Raw genomic sequence first — 13,995 nt, forward strand, 5'->3', positions numbered from 1 at the left:
GGGGGTTTTTTTTCCCACTGTTCAAGTGATCAGGCACTGGAAATGGTTGCCCAGGCGGTGGAGTTGCCATCGCTGGAAGTTTTCAAGTGGCCTCTTTATCTGACACTGGGTGATATGGTTTAGTGGCTTAAGGGCTGAGCTGGAGGATTGACTGGATAAACTTGAAGATCTCGTGCAATATTGATGATTCCACGATGATTCCACGATTCCCGGACGCCAAGCGCCGGCGTCCTCGGCCAGGCCGCGTTTCCATGGCGACGGGCGGACGTACCATGGAGGCGGCGCCGGACCAGAGAGGCCCGTGCGGCTGGGGGCGGGGACATGCAAATGAGGGAGCCGGGTGACCCCGCGCGCGATGGCTGCCGGGAGGTGCCGGTGGCTTCACTTGCCAGGACGCAAAATGGCGGCGGGGCGGGGCTGGCAGGGCGCGTATGCGCGGCCGCGCCGTGCGACGGCGGAGCGGCGGGGGAGCGCCGGTGCCGGACGCAGGTAGGAGGCACCGAGGCGGCGGGTGGGCGTTTCTCCCGCCTCATCGCTGGCCCCGGTTTGTCTCCCTGCCCGTAGTGTGGTGGGGTGGTGGACCCCTCGTCTGTTCAGTAAGGTGCTTCGGTTAGGGTGGGAGAGACGCTACCCCCCAGTGGGGGCGCCTTTGCGGGGTAGAGGGTTCCCACTTCCCTGTAGTGGTAGAGCCCCGGTGGGTACCTCCCTCTGTTACCGTGGATGATGCCACTTTGGGCCGGGGGGTGCCGTCGCTCCCTGGTGGCCGTGCCCGTGGGCAGGGGGCTCAGTTCTGGCGCCGATGAGGATCTGCCTGCCGGCAAGGAGAGGCGGCTCTGGCATTGCCCTCTTCTCCCGGAGTGTGCCGCGGGTCTCTGGCGTCCCTGTTACGCATTCCCCTCACCTTCCGGGCTTCAACCCGCTGCCATGGAGCCTGCGGGAGAGCCCACCAGGGCAGTATGGCAGTGCCTCTGGAGAACCTGTCAGGGAAAGATAGCAGCGCCTGCGGCCTCGCCTGCCTCTGCCAGGGCTGCCAGGCCTCCCCTCAGCGTGGAGGGTCCCTGCGGATGGGCACAGGGCGCTACTTGGGCATGTCCAAAGTCGCGACGTCCCCATCTCCAGCCTGGCTCCCTGTGCTCCTGTTCTGCACGTGGGACATCAGCAGCTGCAGCTGGTGACCCAGTCAGTGGCATGTGGCCCTGTGGCTGCACTGGGGCCCTGCAGAGGGACGGTGGCTTTGTGGGGTTTGAATAGGTGAAGAGACTCCTGTTCCCGGGAAGCTGTGTAGCAGAAATTCCTGGTGGCTGCACCTGGCAGAGTGGTAAAAGTTGCTTTCACCTGGAATTTCCTGTTAAGTCTTAACAAAGAACAGGCAGTATGTGTGAAGTAATCCCTTCTTGTAGCTCCTTTGAGCCAACTCTTGGGGCTTGTTTTCAATAATGATTTCAAATTTTCTTGTAGTTTTGTAATTTGAGGCCAGAATTACCTGGCAATGGTTCCCCTCCTAGTGCTGTGAGATCCACTACAGGATTAGCACTTATATTGACAGCAAATGATCAGGAACAAGTTTTTTTTAATATATCTAACACTTTCTTTCCACTGTAAAACAGTGAGTTCTTTAGACACGGGATGTTGCAAGGCTATGAGATGTGCCCAGTTATCTCTGTACTGACAAATCTTGTGTTCTTGTTAGGGAATGAGATCTGATTGAACAAGATTGCTCAGCTGGAGCACAACTCCATGGAAGCCAGCAGCTGGTTCAAGGTGTTAATTGTCTGTGTGGCAGTTGTGTTTGTGTGTATGAACTCAGCAGGAGTGACGGAAGCACATGATTGTTTGTAATAAGAAGGGTGTTATTTAACTTCATGATGCAGTCATTGTTGAATTGGTAAACAGTACTGGGAAACGGCCTCATAAGCTCTTCCAGTCACGTTTCCATACCTGATCCCGGTGGTTCCAAAGGTTTCATTGCTTCGCCCATCAGATACCAGGCTGCTGGGAGCCTGCTGGTGGGGTGTTCGCTCGTGTTTCACGCAGGGCTGTGTTTAGTGTTCCCTTGAGAGTCCTTGTTACGAAGGGGTTATCCAAGGGTGTTAGGAGGGTTTCAGGAGAAGTGTGGAGTGGAGAAACTGAGAGCCTTGGAGCTATATTCATCTCTAAAAGGGTGCACAAGATCAAAGTTTAGTCAGAGAAGCCTAAATTTTGTGAAGTGTGTATCTAGGAAGGAGCTTTCTTGGGATAGAAATAGGATTTTGAGAGGTACTTTTTTTGTTTAAATGGGGGCTCTTTTGGTTTAATTCATTCAAATAGCTCTGTGGAGGGATTTCTCATTTTACTAACAGAGTTCTGCCAGAATCCAGGTAGCATTGTGGGGTGAGGACCCTCTGAGATGTGTTGTATTGGGGAGGTGTACCTGGAGTACCATGTGTGGGAGGGAAGGAGTGTGCAGAACCTGGTCTGTGCTCCCAAAATGGGTTCATCACTGACAGATAACCCTGACCAGGCAAAGACATCCATGACTGTCACTTGCAGGCTCTGGGAGGAATTGATGTGCCCAGCACCAGGCATTTGCTGGGACAGGTCACAGGGCATCAGCTCTTTCACAGATGCAGCTTCCCTGTGAATGGGGCTGGACCACCAGCAGCCTGGTCCTGTCTGGCTGTGACAAATGTCTATAAAACAGGGTTTCCTCTCAAGTGTTTCTTCCAGCTGCTGGGTGGATTTATTGTGTAGCAGTTGTAGAGTTACAGGGCTGGTGTATTTGGCCCTCTTTCACTAAGCCCCTCAAAACCCAGAATACACAGCAGAGGCAGTTTAATGGCAGCTCAAGCAAGCACAGACATATCCTGAAGTATCATTTGGGATATTCCAGCCTGCATTACCCACAGCAGGGAGAATGAATACGAGAGTCACCCTGATACTGCAGTCAGGTCTGCAGATGGCTGTTTCAGGTTGCTGAGTGGCAACTTCAGATGATGATACAAATCATCTGGCCCTGCTTAAAAGGCTGGCTTGAGCCAAGATTCACATGTATGGCTGTGCTGCTGGCTCAGTACAAGTGGCTTCAGCTGTGGAAGGCTGGAGCTGAGCCTTGTTGGAAGGCCAGAGCATTGCCGAATCACCATGGGACATGAGGACTTGTGAATCCAGCTGTGAGCTGGCTAGGAAGTTAGAGCAGATGTGTCAGCCCCAAGATGTGGTGTGTTCCAGACACAGCTGCATGCCAGCACTTTCAAACAAAAGCAGTGCTTTCCTGGTAGCCAGTATTCCAACATCCTTCTCAGGAAGATAAGATCTGTGGACGTCACTGGCAGGAGCCAGATGTCAAATGCGAAGGAGGAAGTTTCTCAAATAAAGACTCACTGCTTTTTAATTTATGAGCTTGTTGCTTTATGACTGTGTTAGAGGTTCAGCGTGGATGAATGGTAGCTATTCTCTCCTGCAGCTCCTTTTCCCATTACTTCTTACAGCCTCATGTTGAAAAGTTCTGACATACTCCATAAGTAATTCTCCATCCCAAGGAAAAGGTTATGAAAATACCACTGTGGCAATAACACAGTGCTTTGGGTGTAGAAGTAAAATCTGCTTTTTACAGACTACTGTGATTTGTTTCTTTTTAACTGCACATTTGCAGATGAGGAGGGAAAAAATATCCATCAAATGACCTAATGGCTATCCTAGCAAAAGTGACATCACTTGCAAATATCAGCTGGCTGGAGAGGTTGCACATCTGTGAGGGAGTGATGAGGGGGCAGAAAGAAAGGAAGTGGAACTTGACTCTCTTTGAACAGAGTTGTAGCATTTATATGACAAAATAAGATGTCTCTGAAAACTTCAACAGTTGTGGTTTGTGCAACATGCGCTCAATGAAGCACTTTTTGGATGGGGGCAGTGTGAAGTGCAGCACTAAGACCAAGACTTGAGCAGGCTCTGCTTTCACACAGGTTTTGGATAGCAAAGGCAAGCCCAGGATATGAATCACCCTAGTGGGTCACACTGTTGGTCTGTCTCTCCCCATATCTTGCCCCAGGGTGGCAGCAGGAGATGCTGTTTAGGGGGAGAGTACATGAGTCTGGGCACCTTTTGTGGCCTTTCCGCTTGTCCACCCCAGCCTGCGCAGCTGGCTTGGGGTGGCTAGAGGGGATTTCCCTGCCTTGTTCCCTTTAGTAGTTGTTTGTGTACAGCTGTTTTCTGTGAATTTGTCTAATCTTTTGAACCTGCTGCCCAGCTCTCTAATATCCTTTGGTAGTGAATGTCAGGTGTTTACGACGTGCCAGGTAAAGAGATTTTTTTGTGTGCTTTAAACTGACTTCCTGCTAGTTACAGTGAGTGTTCCCAGTTCTTGTGTCTGGACAGTTCCACGCAGGGGCCCAGCATTCTGGTGTCTTCATCTGCTCTTCAATCAGCCTTCCACAGAAGGCTTTTGGTGAGAGACAGAGGACTTACCACTGGGACAGTTGTCTTAACTCTCCCTTCTTCTTAACCTTTTGCCTTTACACATCGTGATTCGTTTGCAATTCTTGACCATACAAAATGAAATTTCCCCTTGAGGCTTGTCTGTCTTTAATTACATCTATAAAGGTTTGTTGTCTGGCTGAATTCCCTTCCAAGCAGTGTCTTCCTTTTTTCTGGCCATGGATTTTGGCCTGGCAGGGATGCAGAATGATGTCTGAGCTCCACAAGGGCTCCGCAGTTGGATCCAGTTGAGGTCTAGTGCTTTGGCTGGGAGTGGAACTGAGGTGCAGTTTCAATCTAGTGATGTAATTGATTGGAACAAATGCTGTTCCTGCTTCTTCTGAACTAGTAATGAGGAATTCCTTGGCCTAGGCAGAACAGATGGTTATTTTTGCTTTTCTAATCTTGCCTAGAAGTGGTCAGACTCATGGCTTCAGGGAAATGCTGAATGGGACTGGCGTTTCATCAGGTTTCATACCCAGACGTTTATTCTTCTGCTTGATTTCCTGCTTGGACTTGCTGCAGCTGGTGTTACAAACCCAAGAGGCTGGTGTGGTGCATGAGTTCCTATTTCTTATGTGTTCAGTCTTATCCCACATTGCAAAGCCTCCATGATGTGTCTGAGCTGGGTGAGTGCAGACCCTGGAGAGCTGAAACAGGAGTGACACACGGCCCTTTATCTTGCTTTTGACAGTGCCATGATAACAACCTTGTTGTCACCCTTCTTGTGTGTGTGGTGTGAACAGGGCTTCTCAGGACGGCATGGGCTGGAGGAGCTGGCTTATACTGATTTAAGAGACACTTATGTCTCAACATAAGTGCCTTGTGTCTGTAGCAACATTAGTGTGAGGGAGAGCTCAGCCTGAAAAGCACAAGAGAACATTTCTGCTCCCACCTCCTGGCCGTGAGCTGCAGTCAGTGCAGGTGTGAGGCGTCCTCCTCTCACACTCAGCCCCTTGTGAACTTACAGCAGCTTGTTCTGATCTAAGGCTGTTGTGTCCACGTGTTCTATTTCTGTGTATATCGCTGTCCAGCCAAAGCATCTTTATTTCAAACTATGGTCCTAAGATTTAGGCCACTTCAAGACAAGCCGGACAACTGCTGAGGCACTTCTGGTCACTTTTATTGCATGATGGCAGCGTGCCTGCTGCAGTCATGTCCTGGTCGTGTCTTTTCATGCCACAAAGCAGCAGCACTGCTCGCCATAATGCTCAGACTCCTGTCTGAGCCAGCCCAGGTGCTGTCAGCTGTGACTGCCTGGGGAAAGCATTGTGCACATGTGAGGTTACATCACAGCTGTTGTCATTTTTATTTGGGTAAAAATTTACATTAGTACCTAAAAATACCAGTGACTAGGTGTGTTTTCTGAAGGCTGCTTTGTTGTTTGCAGATATCTAGCTTGATTCCTCCTGTGACCTTGCCTTTAAAGAGCTGGATTAATTGTCTACTTGCTGGATAACAAAGAACATTACAGGGTAAAGGACAGGGCAAGCTGCTCAGGAGGAGACAGTCATACCCCCAGGAGCCTACAGCCTGGCTTCAGCTTAGTGAAACAGCTTTAGTGCAGCAGACAGCTTCTAGTCTCTTAAATCCCCTCCAATCCACTTTGTAGCAGCTCCTCAAAACAATATGAATTCTGATCTCTGCAGACAAAGATTTACCAATTAACTTGACTCACCTTTTACTTCATTTAAGAATATGAATCTGTTTTCGTTCTGTTTTATTTATTTTTTTTCTCTCCTGCAGGAGCAACAATGGATTGGCCCCAACGAAGATGTAGTAGGTGTTGGGAGAAGACATCTCACCTGAAATGGAGGTGATCGAAGGAGCTGAACACCGACAGCACCAACATGGGGCTGCGACTGCTGGCTTGTCTTTTCCATTTGCCCACTGCAGTGATCTACGGGTCTCTGTCGCTCTTTGTTTCCATTTTGCACAACGTGTTCCTCCTGTACTATGTGGACACCTTTGTCTCCGTTTACAAGATTGATAAACTGTCCTTTTGGATAGGAGAGGTTAGTTTTTTTTCCATCAGCTTCTGTGCCCTTTAAGTAGGAAACTCTGAAACCACGACTGCTCCTTGCTATAAATGTGAAAACCGTTAGTTATAACAGCAGTGTTCCCTTTAGGAGAGGGAGCAAGGGAGCCTTCCAAGTGCTAACTTAGGCTCTTCAGTTTTTCCCACTTATATAAAAATAGAACAAGCTGGGACAGAAAATGCAGAGACTTAGTTCTTAAGACTGCCTTTCCTCTGGGGATGTCAGGGTGTTTCACAGGCAATGAAAACCACTGGCCTTACTGCCAGTAGCCCCAAACAGGGGCACCATACAGCGGTGATGGGTCAGGGAAGGTGTGCTGAGACACTTCCTGCTGGTGGCTCAGCACTGCTTTGCTTTGGTGACAGAACGGAGCTGTCTTGTGCTTTGTTTCACTGTCCTGTTTTCTTCCCTAGACAGTGTTTCTGATCTGGAACAGCCTCAATGACCCTCTGTTTGGCTGGCTGAGTGACCGAGTGTTCCTTAGCACACAGCAGTAAGTGAAGTTCTGCTTCCAAAATAGTCTTGGAAGTTGTTTAGTCTCTGGGGAAGATGATGTCAAACTGGCAGCTTTAAAATGATGGCATGGGAATGGCGTATTGGGCATGGAATTCTTAAATATCTCCTTTTCATGGCATCTTTGAAGTTCAGTGCTCATAAATATTGTTTCAGTACTTGAACGTATAGAGAAAGTCACACACACCTATTGGGTGGATGTGATCCCAATCTTAATAGTTGTGAGTGGTGCAGAGCCCCAAACACAGGCATCTAAAATCTCAAGCCCTGCTATATGAGCAAGCCTCTTAATGGGGTGTTAAAGAGTGTCTATACATGGTTTGGGAGGTTGAGGGAAAAGTACAACTATTTCCACATGGAATGCCTCAGACCAGTTGTTCCCAGACTCTATAGGATGGGAGCTGAGGCAAGACAGCTCTGTATTGTTGGCCATTAGCATTTCTCATATATTTACGTCAACATTTTAATGAAGATCATGATGTGGCTTCCTGCAACTAGTACAAACTCATGAAAATCATTTACATTGTGCAAAGTGCAGACAGTACAGCACTGCCAGGGAGAGAAATGCTCTGGAGGAAAAAAAAAAAAAAAATCCCTTTTCTTTTGGCCTTCTTAAACCCATATTTTCAGTGTATTCACTATTAGCTGAGATGGTATCTGATATGGGTGGTTGTTACTTAAGCAAAAGCTCTATTTTTGTCTATGCCACTTACATGACTTCCTTAGAGAGGGAGTATGTGTGATCACTCAGGGTTTTGTCCAGGTAACTAAAATTTATTTTTTTTTCCTTCTGTTGCAGGGCAGGAGCAGAGATTTCCTCTCCTGAAGTAGTTCTGAAGAGGCTCAGAGCGCTAAGCCACAATGGCCCCCTCTTTGCCATTTCTTTCCTGGCTTTCTGGGTTGCCTGGGCTCATCCTGGTTTGCAGTTCCTCCTTTGCCTTTGCATGTACGACAGCTTTCTCACCATGGTTGACCTCCATCACAATGCCTTGCTTGCAGACCTGGCTGTTTCAGCAAAAGACAGGACTAGCCTCAATTTCTACTGCTCCCTCTTCAGTGCCATAGGCTCCCTGTCTGTCTTCATGTCCTATGCAGTGTGGAACAAGGAGGACTTCTTTTCCTTTCGCATATTTTGCATCCTGCTGGCCCTTTGCTCCATTGTTGGTTTCACCCTGTCCACGCAGCTGCTCCGCCAGCGGTTTCAGGCTGATGGGAAAGCGAAATGGGACCAGGAATCAACCCTGAAAGAGTAAGGGTCACGAATTCTCAGCAGGGACAAAGGCCTGGTATAGATGTGCAGCAAACTAAATGTGTGAGAAGATCCAGGATGAGGCAAAAATTGTTAATTATCTCTGGTTCTTGTCTGTTGATACAGTTTTCAGGATAAGCTGCCACACTGGCTCCTCTGAAAATAGAACAAAACTGTCTTGTGTCAGCCCTAGTCCAAACTGAAGGCAGAGGCCTAACCTGCTACATGGCCATCCAGTGTGTGGAACACGAAATGAGTTCAGTCTAGAGCACCCAGTGAGGCCTGTGAGTGGTAAAATGTCAGAAAGAGTTTGTGAAAGCATTCCTGCTTGAGCAGGAGACCACATTGCTGCCCATGCCCTACGGAGTTGGACAAGTGACTGTCTCTCCCTGTTACTCACTTCAGCTGTCTGATAGTGGCTGGGCTGTTGGTAGGCCACACCAAGCTGATATTCCCTGTTCAGCTCCTTCCTTGGGCTGCCTCACTTGTCATCTCTTGTTACGAGCTGCCAACATTATGCTGTAGTAGCAGCAGATCCTGATGAGATCTGCCAGGTGAGCTAACTGCAGGGACCTGGAAGAGGAACATATGTATAGTGGAATGGCTGATAAGAGGAGAATGCATTTCTGTAGGGAAATGTGAATTTTCTGTTAAGACGACACATATTCTTTGTTGCCTGTGTTTCTTACTAGCTATAAGCAATTGTTGTAGACTCCACTGTTTTGATTGGTCCAGGAAGACAAAAGGTTGGGATGGGAACTGAGAGACAGCTCTGCATGGGGAGAGCTGGGGACTCTGTCTTGGTGTGAGGGATTTATGGTTGCTTTTTATCCCTCCTTTTCCTTTAGGCTGTACATTGAGAAACTCTCCGTCCCCCAGGAGAAGAGGATCACCCTGGCAGAGTATCTCCAGCAGCTCTCCCGGCATCGCAACTTCCTTTGGTTTGTCTGCATGAATCTCATCCAGGTAGGCACAGAAGTGACATGCTGCGATTTGGAGGATGAGCGCTGGCTCTGGCTGTTTGAGATGGGCGATTCAACATTGTGTGAGTTCCCCAGGAAGGGCAGAGATGTCTCCAGCACCCACTTGCTCTTGGAGCCTCGTGCACATGCTGGCTGATTCAGCAGCTGGTAGCCACTCTCCCTGCTTGTGACTGAGGATACTTCCTGAGCAAGCTGTGGGGTGCTCCTTCCTCTCTCTGCAGTGTAGGCTGGGTTATGGGACTGTCTGAGCTCTGTGCAGCTCATATGGAGTGCAGAAGCACAGGGCCTGGCTCACAGAGGGGATGAGTTCAGGAGTGCTGTTTGCTGGCGTGGCTGTCAGCACAGTCTCCTTTCCCTTTCCGTTTTCCTGAGGCTCACATCACTGTTCTTGCTGTCCAGCTGGATCCATCTCCCAGCTGGCTTTTACCACTTCTGTTCTTCATCCTCTTCAGTGATGACTACCAAATGCCGGCAGCCTGCCCAGCTTTGTGTGCTGCAGTCATGGCTCTCTGGGGATCCCTCAGTTCCCCTCAGGCAGGCTCTTGATGCTGATCTGCATCTTTGTGTTCAAGCCTCACTGCCTTGCCGATGTCCTCCTGCCCGCTGCCTCCTCCCTCCCGCCATGCCGCTGTCCCCTCCAAAGCCTCTTGATCGCTGCTGGCCCTGCCTGCCCCAGCAGCACTGTGCTGTACAGCCAGGCAGTGGGGCTGACTTCGGGCACACAGTGGGCATGGCTGATGGCATTGTAGCTCTGCAATCTCAGGTGTTGGAAATGGCACAGCCAAGGTCTTGCTCTGCTGAAGTACTCCAGGTCTGTCCTGCATGATCCTTTGGCATGGGGCTCCTAGGACAACAGAGCTCAGAGAGCTGTTAGCTTTTTCTGTTCTTTCTCACTGCTGTTCCTGCTGACCAGCTCATCTGCATGCTGCCTTCACAGGTTTTTCACTGCCATTTTAACAGCAACTTCTTCCCTCTGTTCCTGGAGCACCTGCTGTCAGACCAGATCTCTGTCTCTACTGGATCCTTCCTGCTTGGTGAGTTCCAGGTGGGACTGGAGGGAGCAGCTGAGTTACATAGGACCTGGCCCGAGTCTGGGTCTGCTCCTCCCAAACTCCATCTGGGAAGAGGTGTGCTCACATGCAGGACTCTGGGCTGTAAGATTCACATGTGCACGCACCCCGCTTGTTTCCCTGGGACCTCTGAGTTGTCCTTCCTGGACACAGAAGTAACTTGGTGCCTTTTCTAGTAAGGACAAGCCTAGTGTGCTGGACACCAGACTCTGGAGAGGTATTTCTCTCAGCACTAGAGGCTGCAGATAGGTGTTCCCAGGATGGAGCAGAGAACACAGCCCTGAATTTTGTCCCTTCTGCAGCATGTGGATCATTTCCATGCTCCCACAGATATGTGGACATTGGTCCTAGAGTTACCCTCGAAAGGTTCTGTGCAGGCCAGGTCTGGTCAGGCAGTCCTGTCTCTCTCATTTCTGCTCCAGGGCTGAGTTGCAGCCTCTGCATGACACTGGGCAAGTCTTTTCTTCCTTCCTGTCCATGAGGTTGATGGAAGAAGGTCTCCCTCTGTAGGAAAGTGTGTGCTGTGACACAAAGCCATGGAATAAATCTGCTGCAGCCTTCTATATATGAGGGGGGCTACTCTGTATTGTGCTGCTGGCAATAGCCAACCTTGCTGTCTCTCTCAGTATCATGTCTGGGGGCATGGTGGAAAGTGAAACTCCATCAAGCTGTTTGTGCCTCTGTCTCTGCTCAGGTGTTTCCTACATTGCCCCCCATCTCAACAACCTCTACTTCCTGTCGCTCTGCCGCCGCTGTGGGGTTTATGCTGTAGTGCGAGGACTCTTCTTCCTGAAGCTGGCTCTGAGTGTTGTCATGCTCCTGGCAGGACCTGATCAGGTGTATCTACTCTGCATCTTCATTGCCAGGTAGGCAAGCAGCAGTCATTTCCCCTGCCCTCTGCATCCTGGGAAGCAAAATGAGTTGTCCCTGTTTTAAAAGGAGTGGAAGGCAGGGAACAGGGGGCAGGAACATACATAAGCCATGTGGTTTCCAGCTCTGATAGCACATGGGTCAGGTCACTGCAGAATCCACAGGCTGCCCTGCTGCAGAGTGAGGGAGGCAGTGATGTTCAGGAGGTCACAGACCAGCAGAGCTGGTGGCATCCTGTACCTGCCTTTGGCAGTTGCTGAGAGCTTCTCTCCTCCACAGCCCTCAGTGTGCACTGCAGGTGCCTGTGAGCCACAGGCCAGGTGTGTCCTGTCCCCAGGCCTGTCTGTGTGGCACGTCAGGACTGATCTGAGGTGCCACTGCATGGTACAAAGTCTTATTGATAGTGGTGTTCCTCTCCTCTAACCAGGGCTTCTGAAATTCTTATTTCAAGTGTGGGGAAACATTTTTTACCCTGCCATTTGTTTCTGATCTGTCACATTTTCCTGTCATTTCTTGATAGCCCTATTGAGTGCTTTCCCTGTTGTTCTGCAGCAACCGTGTGTTCACAGAAGGGACCTGTAAGTTACTCAACCTGGTGGTCACTGACTTAGTGGATGAGGACCTAGTCCTGAACCGTAGGAAGCAGGCAGCCTCAGCCCTGCTCTTCGGGATGGTGGCTCTGGTCACCAAGCCGGGCCAGACCTTCGCCCCCCTGATCGGCACCTGGCTGCTGTGTGCGTACACAGGTAAGGATGCTCCTGGGGAAGGCGCTGGAGCAGAACGGGGCAGACCTGTGAGTTCAGTGTCTGGCACCTGTGCTGTGCCCTGGGTGGGTGCAGAGGGCTCTTCAATTGCTAACCTGTGCCTGGTTTCTGCATCTCCACGGCTGGTCACTCAGAATGGACGAAGGTCCATCCCCACTGCCCCATTCTCATGAGCTCTTTTCTGGCACCAGGCTATGACATCTTCCAGCGCAATCCCCTGAACAACGTGGTGAGTGCCCAGCCGAAGCTGGAGTCTGCCGCGGCCTTGGAGCCAACTCTTCGCCAGGGCTGCTTTTACCTCCTCGTCTTTGTGCCCATCACATGCGCCCTGCTGCAGCTCCTCAGCTGGTCACAGTTCAGCCTGCATGGGAAGCGGCTGCAGATGGTGAAGGCTCAGCGGCAGAGCCTGACACAAGGCCAAGCACCAGAGGTCAAAACAATCTAAGGGTGCCTGAGCCCCCAGGATGCTACTGGTCCCAGGCTGGTGCTGGAGGGCAGGCAAAGGGCAGGGATGTGGGCTGAGAGAGTCTGATGTTCACGGTTCAGCTGTGAAATGCTGTGATACCAATGTTTACTCATTCCAGGTAGTGGTCACTGGGGAAGGCAGAGAGGTTCAGCATGTGAGGGGCCTGAGATAGATGGCTTCATCTCAGGAGCAAGAACATTTTATCCCAGCCTGTCCCAGGGAGCAGAGAGCTGCTCATTCCACCAAAGAGGTGCTGGGTTGCAAGTATTTGAAACAGACACATCCCCAATGCACTTCTCTGTGTTGGGCAGAGCTCTGGGGAGCCACAGACTCTTCAGCTGAGCAGGAGGAGGCTGCACAGGGAATCCTTCCTCACTAGAGCCTTGCAGTCTTGGGAGTGGAGTGAGAAGCTCCTGAGGGACCAAGTGACCAGGGGAATGATTGCCAAACAGGAGCAGGGGTGAGAGGACCTTGAAGGCCTTTCCCAGTAACTGGTACAAGCCTCCCACTTGCACTGCTGTGGTTCTTGGACCAAATCCACTCTTAAGCATTTGTTGTTCCCAGGACAATATCCTGCACAGCCAGGATATGCTGGGTGTACTGTTTTATGCTGAGGTTCCCTCCTCTGTGGCCTTGTAGAGGGAGTTGTTGCTGGCCTGGGAAAGGTACCGGGCTTGAATTGAGCTGTATCATTTCACTGGGCATCTCATTGCATGTGTTTATCCCTCCTCTCCTCTCCACAGCCCCTTATACTCAATGCTGTCACACAACAGTACCATGAGCCCCCTCCCATTCTGGGCAAGGTCAGAGAACCAACCCCTAATCCAGATGCTGGAAGTGCCTCCCTGCCCAGGGCAATCCCAGGTGACATGGTGAGGCAGCCTGGCACCCTTCCCTCTTGCAGGAGAGCACAGCCTGGAGGACACCAGGTCTTGCTTTTGTGCCTTCATTTCCTCTTTGGAGCCTATCTGACACAGGACTGGGCAGTCAGACGGTTGGGATTTCACCCCTGTGGGGAGGAGCAGACACCTCAGCTCCTCTGTGCTTGAAACAGTGACCAAGTTAGATTATTTCCTGGCTGCTGAGCCAGGGATCCAAGGAGAGCAGGTGCTTAGGTCTCTGTTTTTGGCTGGTAGCAGATGGACAGGTAGTCACCACGGGGGTCCCTGAGGCAAGGGAGTGACTCCTCAGTCCCTGTGATGTGTCTGGGGGCAGGCAGAAGGGATGTGCCAAAGCCTGTGCCCACCTGCTGCAGGAGGGGGGCTTGGCAGGCAGTGTTTGGAAGCTCTTGCACGTTCTTTGCTTAGTGCCAGGTTCCCTCTGGGGTCTCAGCCCACCAGCCTGCCATCTTGCCTCAGGACATGGCTGCCTTCTGTCTTGGACCAAGACATTCCTGCCGTGAGGCTGCTGTAGTTCTTAATGGTTCAATCATAAGTTATTTGTGGAACTTCTAACCAGGTTTGAGGATGATTCTCCATTTCATAAATTAAAGATGATCTTTTTCTGAATGGCTTGATAGTTTTCCTTCTAGCCAGTGGCTCCAACCTGGCCAGGTGGATGTGGTGCTGTGGGGACACGGATCTGGCTGG

The 13,995-nt window shown here is 50.6% G+C and overlaps 1 protein-coding gene across 3 annotated transcripts; it reads left to right on the forward strand.

The window, feature by feature from the left end:
* Positions 1-407: 407 nt before the first annotated feature.
* On the forward strand, positions 408-13,914 carry MFSD13A (major facilitator superfamily domain containing 13A). Of its 3 annotated transcripts, none has more exons than XM_040071982.2 (9): positions 408-489; positions 6,199-6,467; positions 6,905-6,984; positions 7,804-8,253; positions 9,102-9,219; positions 10,174-10,270; positions 11,001-11,172; positions 11,729-11,922; positions 12,132-13,914. In XM_040071982.2, exons 2-9 carry the CDS (start codon positions 6,303-6,305, stop codon positions 12,383-12,385), a joined length of 1,530 nt encoding a protein of 509 aa, XP_039927916.1. In that variant the 5' UTR covers positions 408-489; positions 6,199-6,302; the 3' UTR covers positions 12,386-13,914. The 3 variants fall into 3 exon arrangements, with proteins under 3 accessions (XP_039927916.1, XP_039927918.1, XP_039927917.1); XM_040071984.1 differs by having other exon boundaries at positions 7,804-7,950; XM_040071983.2 differs by having other exon boundaries at positions 479-601.
* The last annotated feature ends 81 nt before the right edge of the window (positions 13,915-13,995 follow it).

Source organism: Hirundo rustica, chromosome 8 (assembly GCF_015227805.2).
Source record: "Hirundo rustica isolate bHirRus1 chromosome 8, bHirRus1.pri.v3, whole genome shotgun sequence".
NCBI lineage: Eukaryota > Metazoa > Chordata > Aves > Passeriformes > Hirundinidae > Hirundo > Hirundo rustica.